Genomic DNA, 15,859 nt, shown 5'->3' on the forward strand with positions numbered 1-15,859 from the left:
AGAGAGAGAGAGGACGGGGATGAGAGAGAGAGGGACGAGATTGAGAGAGAGAGAGAGAGAGAGAGAGAAGGAGAGAGGGAGGAGAGAGAAAGGAGAGAGAGGGAGAGGATGGGAGAGAGGGAGAGAGAGAGAGAGGAGAGAGAGAGAGAGAGAGAGAGAAAGAGAGAGGAGGGAGATAGAGAGAGGGAGGGAGAGAGAGAGAGGAGAGAGAGAGAGAGAGAGAGAGAGAGAGAGAGAGAGAGAGAGAGAGAGAGAGAGAGAGAGAGGATGGAGGGATGGAGAGAGAGAAAGAGGACGGATGAAGAGAGAACGAGAGAGAGAAAGAAAGAGAGTGGGAGGGATGGAGAGAGAGGGAGGGAGAGAGAGAGAGAGAGGGAGAGAGAGAGAGAGGGAGGAGGGAACGAGAGGGCGGATAGAGGGAGAGAGAAAGAGACCAGTAATTGACCTAAAACCTTTAGAGTGTAGGCCTAAGAAAGGCCCATACGTAGGTAGGTAGGTAAATCTGATTTAACGGTAACCGTTTACATCCAATTAAGGTACAAACACGCACACTGTGGACACTGTGGATATGAACTCTGACAGAGACAGGTAGTTTGTACCGAAAATGAGAAGGGGTGGGGCGTTAAAGGCGGACTATGGACAAAGAAAACCTGGATGAATTTTTAACAGGCCAAAAACTTCTTCTTAAATTGAGCAAGATGATTTGCTCGCAGGCCTTTCGGAACCGATTTTCCGTCTCGTACAACTCGTAATACGCAGCAGGTTTCTCCATCGTAACAGCATGATTTTCAGTGTTTGTAAAAGTGTGAGACAATCAAGGGAATTTCCATATTTCTAGAGGTGTGATATTTCCATCTGACATTAATAGCTTGCAGTTCTCGTGTCTTTGATAACGATACCAGCCAATCAAACACGTGGGAAGAGCAGTCCTAACCGCAGCCAGGTGTGATAATCATAGTCCCGCAAATCTCTTAGCTAAAACAACAGAGCAATGATTGGGACGATTGGGGTATTTCAATTGTAAGCAAATGGCCGTGTTTACATCTCGTATGGATTGGTATCCTTACTGGGATTCCAGGGGGGGGGGGGGGGGGGGGGGGGGGGGGGGGGGGGGGTTGTGGGGGGGGGGGGGGGGGGGGGGGGGGGGTAACATTAATATTGTCCACAATTTTACTTTACTTTTATACGACTGGACACTAAAATATAATCCACATTTTCCCTTTCTACTTACATTAACACCTTTTAATTTACTACTATGACATGTTTATATAAATTTAATTGTTTTTTTTTTTTTATTATTATTTTCTTTTCTTATTATTATTGTTTTATTGTTATTTTATTATTTACCTTTTTTTCCCCCCTTTTTTTTTTTGTGTTAATCCTTCTCATTGTTTTAAATGGATGTTAAAAGTTAGGTGATAGCTCTTTTGACTTAAGTTAAGTCACAGCACCAATCACATAGTTTTATGCGGGTTTATGTTATGGTTAATATGCAGATATCATTCATCGATCTCCACTTTCTAATTCTTAACATTTCTATTATGGTGGAGGTGGTGGATGGGACGGCCTAGGGAAATGAATTAAAAATGGGGCAGACCTTCCCGTCTACTCTCCTCCGACATAAATACCATATTAACCAGACATATTTTATTGTCAATATTCTACTTTTTACGTAATCGTTTGTAGAAACCCTTTTTAACCCTTTGTATAAACACTTTTTAACTTCCTTGTAAATAAAGTTTATTTAACCATTAATTAGTATTTTTATCTAATCATTTGTATAAACGTTTTTAAAAATGTGTTGTTTTTTTTTAACTAAGTCTCCCCCCACCCCTTTCGTTGTGAGCACAGTTTCTGGCCCTGGTCAGAAATTGTGCTCGCAACGAGCGTTCTTGAACATTAAATTGATATAAGCATGTTAATTCCCGACATCTGACCTGACAGTCATTTGTGGGCATACATACATACATACGTGTTTACGTTCTCACGTGTATAGGACACAGTTTGAATAAAATAAGGCAACTTATTTTGAAATTTCTATCAACTTTCTGAGAATTTTTTTTATTTCACCTTATGGTCTTTGTTTATTTTTAATACGATTGTCACGGGGATCCTATAATACCCCTAACTGAATAAAACACGATTATCCAAATATCTCTCCTAACTGTATATCTATTAGATCTCTCTGTATCGGGCAGTCAAATACCCGAGTGGCTCGGCTCTAGGTTTAATCAGAGATAAGATCTTATATATATATATATATATATATATATATATATATGTAGCACGTTTAGTTCACTAGAAAACACAACAAAACACAATACTCTTTGGAATCTGTATTAACTCTAACGCTGACAAATGTACTTGCCGCAGTAGTTAATTAACAACAACAATATAATAACAACCCAGAGCTAATCACTTAATTAGTTAATCACTAGGTGTCTAGTTTACACAATATTCTAATCACTTCACCGTGATACAACACACACACGTGTGATAATTGAGAAACGCTGCCAGGGGAACTTAATTAATAAAGGAAATACAACTCTATTCCTAACTGGTTAATTTTTAATTAACCCTTAAATACTAATTCAGTAACCTTGTAATACAGAATTAATACTGGTACATATCACAATAAGGACAATAACCTACAGTTTTCCTAGGTCCTCTAGAATGACCGGCTAAGCTTTATTTTACCAAATACTCGTATAAATATATTAGAACAGTGAAGCCTACAATTTACTTCGTCAGATTACCGGAGACACTGTCTAAAGAATATTGGTATAATACAGTATTAAAATATTTAAGGTCACATCAATTACATCAAGGTTATACAACAGAGCAGAAATATATATTTACCACGTCCGGTCTGAACTAATATAAGTCGTTCAGTTGGACCACGTCCGTTCCCCTGGATAGTTCCAACGTTTCTCCTCGATATCTCTAAAATCCTATCTATTTATTCAAAAATCTCAGAGACAGCGAATATCGCCTGGGGGCACAACTCGGTACTTCACCTATCATGTGATATTGCCACAACTTCCAGGGACGGTATTTTCTCTTAGATAGCCAGACAGACCGACGCCTGGTTCGCTAGAACCCACGGTCGTAAAACAGAACTCCTGGAGGTATTACGTAACCACTGGCCACATGGTCTCCGCAACTGGTCTAAGTGCATATTGGGACGCAGCTCTACCACGTCGCGCGGGGGTATTACGTAACAAAGCTGCACACGGCCCTCTAAAACAATTAACATCGCCACAGGTGAAAAGATAAGAGCATGTTCCGTCACAAAGATATATGCCATGATAATGTATTTTACAATATTAATAACAGATAGTATATATGCTACATTTTAGTTAAAGGGACATTCCTGAGTTTTCTGCAGTTTTTAAGATGTTATGGACTAACTGACTTTTTGACGATTGTAATTACATATCAACTACATTTTTCTACATAAAATATTAGTGGCTCTATATTAAACGTGTTTTTGATCGTTCTAATATTTGTACTAGGTTAAATTTCATATTAATTACTAAAATATAGTTTTTTGTCGTACGTACGAAATTATTTTAAGACACAATCCAATTTGGGCTTGTTACAAATATTAAGCCGACCAGAAACATATTGAATATACAGACACTGATATTCTAAACAAGAAAATATTATAATATGTAAGTTTAATCGTAGAAATATTTTTAGTAGGAAACATCTTGCACTGTAGCAAACTCAGGAATGTCCCTTTAAAATGTATCTAACGAGTGAAAGCGAGATAAATGGTATCTAACGGACACGAATGTATTATTCTATTTCTTACATATTCCCTAACATTCAGGTTTTAAGCAAATTTTAACATATTTTTCAATTAAAAGTTATTTACAGCCGTTGCACTTGTAGCTGACTTACACCTCACAGACACATGATTGTCAGGTCAACTATACGTCACAGTCTAATCGATTTGTATCGCGCTTTTTTTTTTATTGGACGTGTGGCATTGGTGACCTGGCCATCACCTATGAGCAGCCAGTCGTATGTCTTGATATTGTTAACACACGTGCATGTGTTAACAAGTCTGTGTAATCATAAATAACACATGTGTTCTCACCAACGAGTGTGTAAGAAAATGCTGTCATCCTATGTCATCTAGTTTTCTACATGGGACACTGATGTGGGCCGGGAGAAACGAGTCCAATAAAGGCGATTGATTCTACGACCCATCGTACTTCAGGCGAGAGCTTAACCGCAGAACTATATCCCATCCACTCAGTGCTTCAATACCTCTAATAGGGTGATGTAATAAAATGCTATATGTCACCTGCGGAACACGATTGTGGACAGCTACCGATTCCTCGTGAAAGTAACATCCATTAATTCCTTGGATGTGAATTGCATGACCAACAAAGACAACTTCTTTTATGTTCCATTGACAAGTTCGAACCGATCAATATACAATTACTATTAACTTTTATTTCAGTGACAATACAAATAATATTCTTAATTGATTTATGTCTGATTTTTTTAATATTAATTAATAATGATGAACAGAATAAACTATTCCTTTCCTTTAAGCACTTTAATTACATTATTGATTGAGAGTTTGTCTTGGTTTTGTTTTTCGTAACAAGTGCAGTTGTCAATACAGTACACGTTAAATACGGATATGAATATACAATACAATGTTTGTAATACAGTTTGAGGCTGCAAAGACATCTAGTCCACATGCATCGATTTCGTATTGTAAGATTTACATGAATTATGGCTGGAGTGGAGAACATTGAATTTTGACAAAGTAAAGCTACATGTACAGTGTCTAGTGTATAAATAAATTTAGTATTAAAGCATTTAGAATAGATCATCAAGTTTTATTTTCTTGCTTTGATGCACTTCATCAATTTAGATCTTATTTAAAATCCAGGTCATATTCCAAACCACGTTTGGTGAAATATATATCTTGTGGAGTTGCAATCGAAGGCGACTGTCGAATTCCCACATATGAGAATGCATGCACGTGTAACGTAACAAACATTTAATGACGTCTGCATCTGATTGTCAAAATGATTGGGCAGATGCCTTTGTTCATTAAACTATATCGGCCCGACAGCAAGTGCGAGTGCGAATAATTTTTACATGCTCATATACCACTAGAGTTTCGAGCATGTCCGTCCCGGGGCCTGTCTCTGGATAGCCAGGTACTTGTCCCAGGACAGAAAGAAATTAAGCGGACAATTTTGAAATTTACATCCAAAAATTAAATAGTGGGCCTTTAAAATTTTGATGCGCATCTCTAATTAATATAATTAATAAAGGAATTTCTACTCATTAAATGTGGTCGCTAAATTAGATCGGGTGGTCAAAAAGAAATTAGAGAAGTTCGGTGGCCTGACTCGGGATGGAGGTGGGGGGAGGGGGGGGGGGGGGGGGGTATTGTTGGAAATGGGCAGAATTTTGAAAATAGCAATTAGTAAAAATGTTAATAGAATTGCAAATAATGGAACGTTTAGATGTTTTATAAGTTACATTGGCAATGAACGATATATATGTTGATGGTGAAAAGATACAACTTTAGTAAAACTAATTATGTTCGTATCTTAAAGGCACAAAATATATAGGATGCAGGAAAGTTAATTGCAGCTTTAAGAAGAAAGGTCCTCACCTGGCATAAACATTCATGAACGCAATCACGACTTTGCCAAATATCCTTTTGACTCTGCCTTGTATAGAGATAAGGTTTTCATTATGGAAAAGGTTATGACGTTCGGATTTAGTATAAAAGCGGAGTTACAGGACTGACAGTGGGTGTGTGTGTGGGGGGGGGGGGGGTTCAAATCTGGTTACAATATTCCCGTTGCTGAAGGAACATTCAACTTTATTTTCGTGCTTATATCCAATTAAGGTTCAATCACACAGTCCTGGGCACACACCTCAGTTATCTGGGCTGTCTGTCCAGGACAGTTGGTTAGTTGTTAGTTGGTTATCCCTTAAGAACTCGCTCTGGGTTGGAGCCGGTCCCGGGCTGCGAACCATGTGCCTACCAACCTGTAGTCCGACGGCGTAACCACTGCGCCACCGAGGAACAGGTGTTCTGACTCCTGGGACCATTACTTATAAAACGTTTTAGAGTCCAGACTCAATCTTTAATGATGTCATTACGTTACTGTCTCGGACTCTATGAGAGTCTTGAGTCTAGACTCTAAAAGTTTTATAAAGCCAGGTGTCTATTTTTAATACAACAATGTATATTAATGTGCTTCTATGTTGAGGATTCCTTTAATTACAGAGACTCCCATGTTAACAGTATGCGGATATCGTCTATGCGGTGGGTGTTTCACAAATGTACTTATGTATTCGATCACAGTTTCCGTCCCACCATTCCACTTTCTGATCATGAAGTCGAATTCGCAGACAGTTTCCATCGTAGTTAGGCTGGCCGGATGCCCAATGTGTGTAAGTCATCAACGTCCCATCTGTAAACCTCCATTCATCCTCATTGTCACTGTTGTCACCGTCTATCCACAGCTCCGAGGACGTTGACATTACATTTTCTGAAATATAACGGCAAGTGATGGGCAATGTGGTGTCACTTAGATAAACTGTAATCGGCTGCAAATGAAGAATCAAGTTTTAAATTTTATGTATTTTGTTTTGTTTTCTTTTTCTTCCATTATTTTTTTTTTTTTTTTTTTTTTTTCGGGGGCAGGGTTGAGTTTTTCTGTTTTTCAAAGTACATTATTTGTTATATTACCCTCTGAAAATTAATCAAATTATTGATTAAAATGAAATTTTTAAAAAGGTGAAAAAAGTAAATATTTGTATTCGTCTTAAGTCCCAATCTGATTAAAATTAGCTCTACTGGTCCACCAGTAGATCTAATAGCATTGCGTGGACTTCCATGTCCATGTCACATTTCATCTATAAATAACAATTTAAATATCGACCAATTACACTTCGCCTTTTATAGCGTTATTCGGGAGCATACAAATTCTAAAAATATCGGGCAAGACTCTTTATGCAATTGGCGAATTTGTTGGTCTATTTCAACATTAAAAAACAGGGGGAAAGTGCAATAATAAACTCTGGCTTCTATGCTAGTATAAACAGATATTATGGCTATACCATCACGTTTTTTTTCGTCTTGATGATGATGATGATGATAACTAGTTTAACGTGCCCATATACCACTAGGGTTTCGAACACGCCCATCCCGAGTTCGACCTCCGATAAGATCGGTGGCCTGACTCGGGATGGAGGGGGGGGGGGTTGAAAATGGGCAGAATTTGAAAATAGCAATTAGTAAAAAAGTTAATAGAATAAATAAAAAAAATAAAAAGGTTACAAGCCAAAAATAAAAAGAATTGACTGCTCGGCCAAATATTTATATAATTTGGAGCATTTTAGAAGGACAGTCCAAAATTAAATAAGAGAAAGAAGAGAGGATCGGACTATTTAATAATATTTAAAAATAAAGAAGTAATTTCGATATAAAATTTTGAACGCAGATTTAAAAGGTTAAAGTCCGATCGATATGTCCACGCGAGTGGCCTCGTTAAGGCCGTTTGGGTGCACAGCTTAAAGGGACGAGATGGGTTGCATCCCGTCAAGAAAACCCCTAGACTGACAGACGATAGATGTTGAAGGTGTAGTGCTGTGCTGAAATACAGATCTTGAGAAGCCGGATCCGTCTGAACGAGAGATAGAGTATCAGACTAGGGTATAGTCCAGTCGTCATGGTTTGGTATAGTGGTGCGGACGGGCCCGACTCCGGAGGATACGAGATGGTATCACAATAAAACAAAGTAAAGTCTAGAAAAGAGTAGTAGGGGCCGACCCCGCTTCCTATTTCTTCTTAGAGTGGGGCGGTCAATCTTCCAGTGCTGCTAGGACAGGCTTGGACATGTAGAGACTAAACGCGAACAACCGTGGCGTTCTGCAGAATGGCCGTCATACGAGTCACGAAAAAACCCAAGTCGACAGTCAGACGGAGAAATGACGTGGAGGCAAGGAATCTCGCTAAAAAAGAATCCAATCTGGTGGTGCAGGCTGTCGAAACGAGAAGCGTTCCAGCGTTCAATCAGTTCCAATGGCCGCATACATCCCAGTACAAAACTTCATTTCGCTGACAAAAACAACGAAATGAAGGACCCCCAAGTCGAGCACACGAAAGCACGTGCAGTGTGCACACGCGAAACAAACACGTCTTACCGCGTGGAGCTCCAGACTGGGAATGTTTCGTCTTGAAACGAATTTTATATAAAATTTTATATTGAAATTAGTTTCCGACATACTTCGTAATTCACCCGAATCATTTCGTATACCCTCGGCATAATTCCGAATGTTTTCTCTTTTTTCAAATTACTGTCAAGTAAGGTTTTGATTGGTTGAATGAAAGGTCAACTGCACATGAGCTCCAACGGGGTGCTGTTTATATCCACAGGTAATAGTAATTAACCAGTGGAGCTAATTTTAATTAGATTGCTTAAGTCCTTTCTTTATTTGTTTTTCGAATTGCAAAATATACAGTCATCGTTTTCTAGGAATGTTATTGTGTTTACCATTTACAATACTTAAGTATTTTGACTAACGTTCCACATCTTATATTTACATAACAATCCGATATTTCTAACAATATATACTATGTCTATTTATGCTCCAACGTGTAACTCGGTTTATAACCTGCAAACATTTATTTAAAGTGTCAAAGTTCAAATTTTAAAAAATGCGGTGCTATGGAATTTCGTCTTTTAGTTAACAAACCTTGGTACAGCTGAGCGACGTAGTCGTTTTTTTTCTGCGAGTCGATTCGAATTAGGAATCCGCCATCGTTTTGGCAAGCAGCCATCGCGTCATCATGATTCTTTCTATCCAGCCCAAGTCTGTAACACAGACGGTGGTCGCTGGAGAATTTGTAACCTTTCTCTGTTGGACACGGATCTGAAACATATTAAACATAATAATACATTGATCTGTAACACAGAGGTGGTTGCTGGAGAATCTGTATCCTTTCTCTGTTGGACAATAAGTTTCTGAAACATATTAAACATAATAATACATTGATTTGCAACACAGACGGGGGTCGCTGGAGAATTTGTATCATTTCTCTGTTCGACACGGATCTGAAACATATTAAACATAATAATACATTGATTTGCAACACAGACGGGGGTCACTGGAGAATGTGTATCCTTTCTCTGTTGGACAATAAGGATCAGAAACATATTAAACATAATAATACATTGATCTGTAATATAATCTGTATCGTTTCTCTGTTGGACAATTAGGATCTGAAACATGTAAATAAACATAATAATGCATTGCTCTGTGACCCACAACTCATGACAGAAATGTATCCACTAGGTTTGACCGCTTGAGCTGGATGTTAGGCCTATCATATCGTTCACATCCACCGATAGGTGTGGCCCCACTGAAGCCCTCACGTGGTGTATTTAATTGAGTCCCATCGTATGCATGGACCAACGTTGTTGTGGGGGGTTTTTTGTTGTTGTTTTTTTTGTATTTTTTGTATTAATTTTTTTTTTTTTTTTTTTTTTTTTTTTTTTTTTTTTTTTTTTTTTTTTTTTTTTTTTTGGGGGGGGGGGGGTGTTAAACTACTATACACTCTAAACATATATTTGTGTGTGAGCACTATAGTGCATTTCTTTTTGTGTACCTGTATACTGTGTGTGTGGATTGTGATGGACTTCGTTTTGTGTACCTGTATTTCGTGTAGGAGGTTTCTCATGTACTTTGTTTTGTGTACCTGCATATTATTTTAAGTACTATAACTGTTCACTGTACAAACACAACTTTTATATATGTGTGTATGTATGTATGTATGTATGTATGTATGTATGTATGATGTATGAATATCTGTATATTGTTTGTATGTCGAGGTTGACTGTTACATACATAGATATGCATGGCGCATGGGATAATTAAATCTGTATATTCGTTTGTATGTCGAGCTGACTAACAACGACTGTTACATACATAGGATGCTTTTAACGCACTGTATGTATCCCACTTATGTATGTAACTGGTAGTATGTATGTATGAATATCTATATATGTATGCATGTCGAGGTTGACTGTTACATACATAGTATTAACGCACTGTATATGTATATGTATATGTATTTGTATATGTATATGTATGCATTTGTATGTTTGCTTAGGTGTATATATGCGTGTTACTAATTACCACAACATACATCACTGATCAATAGCTTACTTTCAATTGTTTTATTGATATAGCACTGCTATAATATTCACTGACATTTCACCGCCCCCGTTCTTCTGATCCATTGTAAATGTCTGGGAAAGGGTCATTGTGACATATACTGCCTTTAACGTTAATCCCAATTCTTTTCTTACTATTTTCACTATTTACTGCTTCCTTTCCTTTTTGCCAAAATCTGTATTCCTTTGTTTTGGCAATTTTCATGTACATTCTCTCTATCATTCTTGGCATTAATACTATCTCATCTCTTAAATTTAACCTGCTGTCTTCAAGCAAGTTATATGCACACATGCTATTTAAAATACCCATTACTACGTGTATGCGTACATTGTGTATTATTTCTAAAAGCTGTACCAATTTAAATATGGATATGCCATGGCTTGTTTTCAAATAATCACCCCTAACTGTCAGGGACTCGGGGATCCGATAAAGAGAAAAGATGTATTAAATTATTTAAAATGCAAGAACACTAACATTTATTATTTACAAGATACGCACTTCACAACAGCATTAGAACCATACATACAACCTCAATGGGGATACAACTGTTATTTTAGCTCTTATGCATCACATTCTAGAGGAGTAGCAGTAATATTTAATAATAACTTCGAATACAAGCTACACAAAACCAAAATTGATAACTCGGAAAATTTTATTATATTAGATACAACAATAGAAGGAGAAAAAATTACGATTGTAAATTTGCAAATATATATGGACCAAATAGAGATAACCCCATTTTTTCAAAATATATTAAACTATATTGAAGATTTTGATAATGATCAATATATAATCTGCGGCGATTTTAATTCAGTACTAAATCAAGATTTAGACACCAATAACTATAAACATATTAACCACCCAGAAGCTCAAAACTTTATTATCGAAAACATGGAATTGTTTGATATAAAAGATCCATTCACGGAATGATATCCAAACCATCGAATATATACTTGTAGAAAAAAACTCCACCCAAACAAGCTAGACTAGACTTGTTCCTTGTTTCAAATAATCTAATGCATACCGCTGAGAAGGTAACAGTTGAAAATAGCTATCGTTCAGATCTTGCTGGGGTTGTTATTAAGTTTAAAGCTCACGAAAATTAGAAAAGGATGTGGACTATGGAAATTTAATCATTCTATGTTAGCAAATAAAGAGTATGTTAAAACAGTAAAGAGAATAATCGAGCAAATTAAATATCAGTATGCAATCCCAATATATAATAAAGAAACTTTACAACAAATTCCAACAGATTAAATTCAGTTTATAATAAATGATCAACTCTTTATTGATACATTACTTATGGAAAACGATATCATTTCCAGCTTTCCAAAAGAAAACTAAGAAGGAATTAAAAAGAAAGCTTTCACAGAAATTAAACAGCTAGAGAAAAATGAAAACAGCGAAATAGATGAAATTGAAACAAAAAAGAATGAACTTGTAGAACTACGAAAAGAAAAAATTAAAGGTAAATATATCAGATCAAAGGCAAAATTGGATAAAGAAGAAGGTGAAAAACCATCAAAATAGTTTTGCCACTTAGAATCTAGAAATTATTATAGTAAACTAATATCAAAAGTACGATTAAATAATGGAGAAGATATTAATGAAGAGGAACAAGTTTTAAAGGAAACCAAACGTTTTTATCAAAACCGTTTCTCTGCAACCTCTGGGCAAAATCATAACGGCGTGATTAGGAAAATACGTAAGTTAAAATTCAATAAATTATGTGACGATGACGCAAACTGATTAGAAGGCGAAATAACATATTCGTAAGTATTAACATATTTAAAAGGTATGAAAAATTAAAAATAAAACCCCAGGTTCGGATGGCTTTTCGACTGAATTCTTTAACTTTTTCTAGATAGATCTGAGACATTTCATAGTTCGATCTATTAACTATAGCTATTCTGTTAAAGAGGTTTCTAATGTCCAAAAGTTAGGTATAATTACATGTATCCCAAAAGCAAATAAAACAAAAGAATATCTTACAAATTGGAGGCCCTTAACATTATTAAACTGTATTTACAAAATGGCATCAGGCTGTATCGCTAACAGAATAAAGCACATATTAGATATAGTGATAGATAAAGACCAACAAAACTGGTTTCTTAAAAGGAAGATACGCTGGAAAAAATATAAGACTAATATATGATATTATACAGCATACCGAAAGGCACAACATTCCCGGCTTACTGTTACTATTAGACTTTGAAAAAGGTTTTGATTCTATATCATGGTCATTCATATATCAAGCACTTGATATTGTTATTTTTAAATCATTTATTAAAAACTGGATTAAAACGTTTCATAATAATGTTTTTCTAGGGTAATACAAAATGGATTCTTATCAGAACCAATTATGTTAGAAAGGGGCTGCAGGCAGGGTGACCCGTTGTCGCCATATATCTTCATAATATGTGCTGAAATCCTTGCAATTATTATTAGCAATAATCCAATTATTAAAGGCATACATATAGATAGTGAGGAATATCAAATATCGCAATACGCAGATGATATAAGTTTTATTTTAGATGGATCCCCCTCCCCGAGTCCCTGTACAGTAGACTTACGGTATTAGATTATTATGAATATATCTCGGGTTTACAAATAAACTACTCTAAGTCAAAAGCTATGTGGATAGGCAGTAAAACGTTATCACCATACACGATGGGAGTTAGAATGGGGCGCTACCCAATTCAGTTTACTTGGTATCAACTTTCCAGTCAACTTGGAAAATATTAATGAAGTTAATTTTAACTCTAAGCTACAAGAAATTAAAAATTCCTTGAAAAGATGGTCTATAAGAAAATTAACAGTCTTAGGTAGAATAACTGTTCTTAAAACATTAATAATACCAATTATAACACAAGACTATAAAGTAGGCGGACTCAAAATGTTAAATGTAAGTAACTTCATGATCGCTTATGGATACGAAGATTGTTTGTGAATAATTCAAAGTGGGTTTATCTTTTTAAGTCTGTTACAAACGTATCAACAAATGAATTTATAATATATATGGAGATTATTTCATAACGGGACACGCCAACCAACCTACAAATATGTTTGGAGAGATATATTACTTTGTTGGGTAAAGATAGAAAATAAACATAATCCTGAAGTGTAAACGATATTTTATCTGCTAACATCTGGCATAATAGTGAAATACTTATAGATCGAAAACCATTTATATTTTTAAAATATGCCACAGAGGAATTATTTTCATAAGTGACCTGTTCGATGAACAAGGTGATATTTTGTCTTATGATAAATTTATAAATATATATCATACAACAACACATTTCATATACTATGTTTGACTGGTAAAAACAGTAAAATATTACATTAAAAATTTAGATGCTTTGAATGATGACAGTTTCACAACAATAAATAAACCCATTCTTCCATTTAAATAAACTAAAACTATTATTAAAACGCCAAAGAGGATGCAAAGATATGTATGATCTAATAAACTTGAAATCAGTAACGTCAAAATCACAAATTAAATACACAAATCAAGGATTTAATTTCACACCAAGTGATTGGGAACAGTACTATTTGCTACCTTTTCAATACCGATACCGATATCGAGCGGTATTTTCGGTATACTCTGTTTTAAATGCATGCCCGAGGTAAGTATCATCCGATAATTTCATTTAAATAAAATTAAATCCCATACACAAGGTCCTCATCTCTCTCTTCATTTCAGCTGTTTTGTGTTCGTCAGATATATTGTTAGTGCTTTACTAAATAGCGTAAACCATTTTTCATTACTGAAATTTTGGGTATTTTGATATTTGCTGGGTATGGTAAATCGGTATTGACCTGATACCGATACCGAACGGTATATACGGTATAACGCCCAGCTCTCGCGCTATATATATACTCTGTCAAAACAGAAACACATAGGTGATAGGAAGGAAGGAAATGTTTTATTTAACGACGCACTCAACACATTTTATTTAGGGCTATATGGCGTCAGACATATGGTTAAGGACCATACAGATATTGAGAGAGGAAACCCGCTGTCGCCACTTCATGGACTACTCTTTTCGGTTAGCAGGTAGGGATCTTTTATATGCACCATCCCACAGACAGGATAGTACATACCACGGCCTTTGTTACACCAGTTGTGGAGCACTGGTTTGAACGAGAAATAGCCAGATGGGTCCACCGACGGGGATCGATCCTAGACCGATCGCGCATCAAGCGAACGTTTTACCACTGGGCTGCATCTCGCCCCCGCATAGGTATAGCTTTACCATGTACTAGGCATGGGGGTCACATCGAACTATCATGCTGAAAAGGGTTTTATATAATTATCTCTAAAAGATATACTTTTTTAAAACGTAAAATATCATTAGTACTATCATTGGTAAGCATGGAAACCAAAATTACTATTTGAAAACGATAGCCTTAATATATACTCTGTCAAAAACGAAACGCATAGGTGATAGGGAAAGAAGAAAAGTGTTTGATTTTACAAAATATCGGGGTTTTTTGTACAATGTTGCTGGATGACCATGTTTGTTAATGTTCCTGGAATGGGACAGCATGCCCAAATGCACTCTAAAACAACTTTAACGCATGTTGTGCAACAACTGAAGGAAATCGGCGTGAAATGGTCAGATTTTAGCGAATGCACGTGGAACTCGGGGGAAAGATTGGGGTAGTGATGGGTATTTAAAGCTGCAATGCTCGCAATGATGGGTCATTCCATGTAAATCACCCAATGGGTTTAACCCCACCCACTCTGATTTGGTTGAAATTTGGTTTCTAGGGAGATTTTGGTTAAAAAATCTTAATTTTCAAAGATGAGCTCAATCGAACCAGCGGTTTGGGTGCTACATCCCGCCCATTTTGGCAAAAATCACCAAAATTGGGCGGGGGACCCTATATTTGAACGTCCATAAATAAGTAACCACTGGTCCAATCTTGATGGGAATGACATCTCTGGAATCCAAATGCCCAAGGATTCCAAATCTGCCATTAGTTTTTATGTAGATGTAAGTTAAAGTGTAATGACCTTTTGACCTTCACTTTGAATTTGAATTTGACCTTTGATGTCCATGCTGCATTAGTCTGTCTGGTTTATCGATATAGACTACATGTATCAAGTCTATCTATGACAGGACACAAACAGACTTGAAAATGTTTTAATTAATTATAGTACACCAATGCTTGATTTATTGTATAAGTTACAATCTAAAGTATCAGAAGTGTTTTAGAATAATATATGTTGTGAATTTGAAATAAAAACACCCCAGAACTTTCCCCATTGTTTTAACTTGATGAACATGTGGTTGGGTTCACACCTGGTGTTAAATTAATTTACTTTATATGTACTAAAGCATATAACAGTATCTATGGACTAGGTTTCCATAGAATGAATGCATTCATTATAACATATGGAAACTGATCAGTTAGGGGCCTACATTTCGTAATTATGGTATATATCATCTATAGTTGAGGTTTGGGATATATACTTAGAACATTCCAATATTTGCAATATTGACAAATTTGACATTAATCGTCAATATGGGCATGACTTCTACAAGCATCTGAGACAGTCAACTGTTTTAATTTCCATTAATTATTGTTCAATATGGTCAGTAGTAGTGGGAAT

At 36.1% G+C, this 15,859-nt stretch overlaps 1 protein-coding gene across 1 annotated transcript; it reads right to left on the minus strand.

The window, feature by feature from the left end:
- Positions 1-6,087: 6,087 nt before the first annotated feature.
- On the minus strand, positions 6,088-8,924 carry LOC121370616 (lithostathine-1-like). Its single transcript, XM_041495965.1, has 2 exons — positions 8,752-8,924; positions 6,088-6,542 (listed from the first exon to the last, which is right to left on the minus strand). Exons 1-2 carry the CDS (start codon positions 8,834-8,836, stop codon positions 6,310-6,312), a joined length of 318 nt encoding a protein of 105 aa, XP_041351899.1. The 5' UTR covers positions 8,837-8,924; the 3' UTR covers positions 6,088-6,309.
- Between the last annotated feature and the right edge of the window lie 6,935 nt (positions 8,925-15,859).

This window comes from Gigantopelta aegis, chromosome 4, assembly GCF_016097555.1.
Source record: "Gigantopelta aegis isolate Gae_Host chromosome 4, Gae_host_genome, whole genome shotgun sequence".
Classification (NCBI taxonomy): Eukaryota; Metazoa; Mollusca; class Gastropoda; order Neomphalida; family Peltospiridae; genus Gigantopelta; species Gigantopelta aegis.

Bases quoted from the DNA above. Each gene is read 5' to 3' on its own strand.
- LOC121370616 (XM_041495965.1), bottom strand. From the start codon at position 8,836: ATGGCTGCTTGCCAAAACGATGGCGGATTCCTAATTCGAATCGACTCG. The intron at 6,543-8,751 runs GTTTGTTAACTA...GTTATATTTCAG, and splicing joins CGTCGCTCAGCTGTACCAAG to AAAATGTAATGTCAACGTCC.